The 485-nt window shown below is 41.9% G+C and overlaps 1 protein-coding gene across 6 annotated transcripts in view; it reads left to right on the top strand.

Annotated features, from left to right (window-relative positions):
• Nucleotides 1-485, top strand: part of RUFY1 (RUN and FYVE domain containing 1) — a 45,445-nt gene that overhangs the window by 16,966 nt on the left and 27,994 nt on the right. Inside the window, exon 1 of one of the 6 annotated variants that reach the window (XM_019506181.1) lies at nt 322-448. The exons of the other annotated variants lie outside the window; for them this stretch is intronic. Within the exon in view, the coding sequence (XP_019361726.1) occupies nt 397-448 (52 nt within the window). The 5' untranslated portion in view covers nt 322-396. Of the gene's footprint in view, nt 1-321; nt 449-485 lie in introns of those variants that run through there. 6 annotated transcript variants of the gene reach the window in all.

Raw genomic sequence — 485 nt, 5'->3', positions numbered from 1 at the left:
GGGGGGGGGGGTCTTGGTGTCTTCCCATAAACAGAATCGGTACTTGTGGTAGAGAAGATATCTTTTATTAGACCCGCTCAATATTTGCTGCAACGACAAAGTCTTGATTCACAAGCTTTTGGGCACACTCGTCCTTTTGTGGGCATAGGAGAGTGCAAAGACTGTAAAATTTCTAGGTGGAAATGAAAATTCATAAAATTTCTCCTCGGTGGAAATGAAGACTTCCTGTTTTGCAGGAGAGCTGAAGGGGTGGTAAGAGCTGCTGGCTGAAGTACGGGCAACCCCCGCTTAGCACTTTTACTTGGTTCCTGGGGGAAAGAAAAAAACAAGCGTTAAGTGAAACCAAAATATTTGATGACCCAGGATGGCAACTGCAATGGTTTTGAATGACCCGAGATGGTGACAGCGAACATTGTAATGAAACTCACTGAGCGTGAAGTGAGATTGGGTATTGATTTTTTTTTTTTTTTTTTTTTTTTTTTTTT

Source organism: Gavialis gangeticus, unplaced genomic scaffold, assembly GCF_001723915.1.
Source record: "Gavialis gangeticus isolate Ggan-Ray unplaced genomic scaffold, GavGan_comp1, whole genome shotgun sequence".
NCBI classification, from domain to species: Eukaryota; Metazoa; Chordata; order Crocodylia; family Gavialidae; genus Gavialis; species Gavialis gangeticus.
This window is presented reverse-complemented; position numbering and strand designations above follow the sequence as displayed.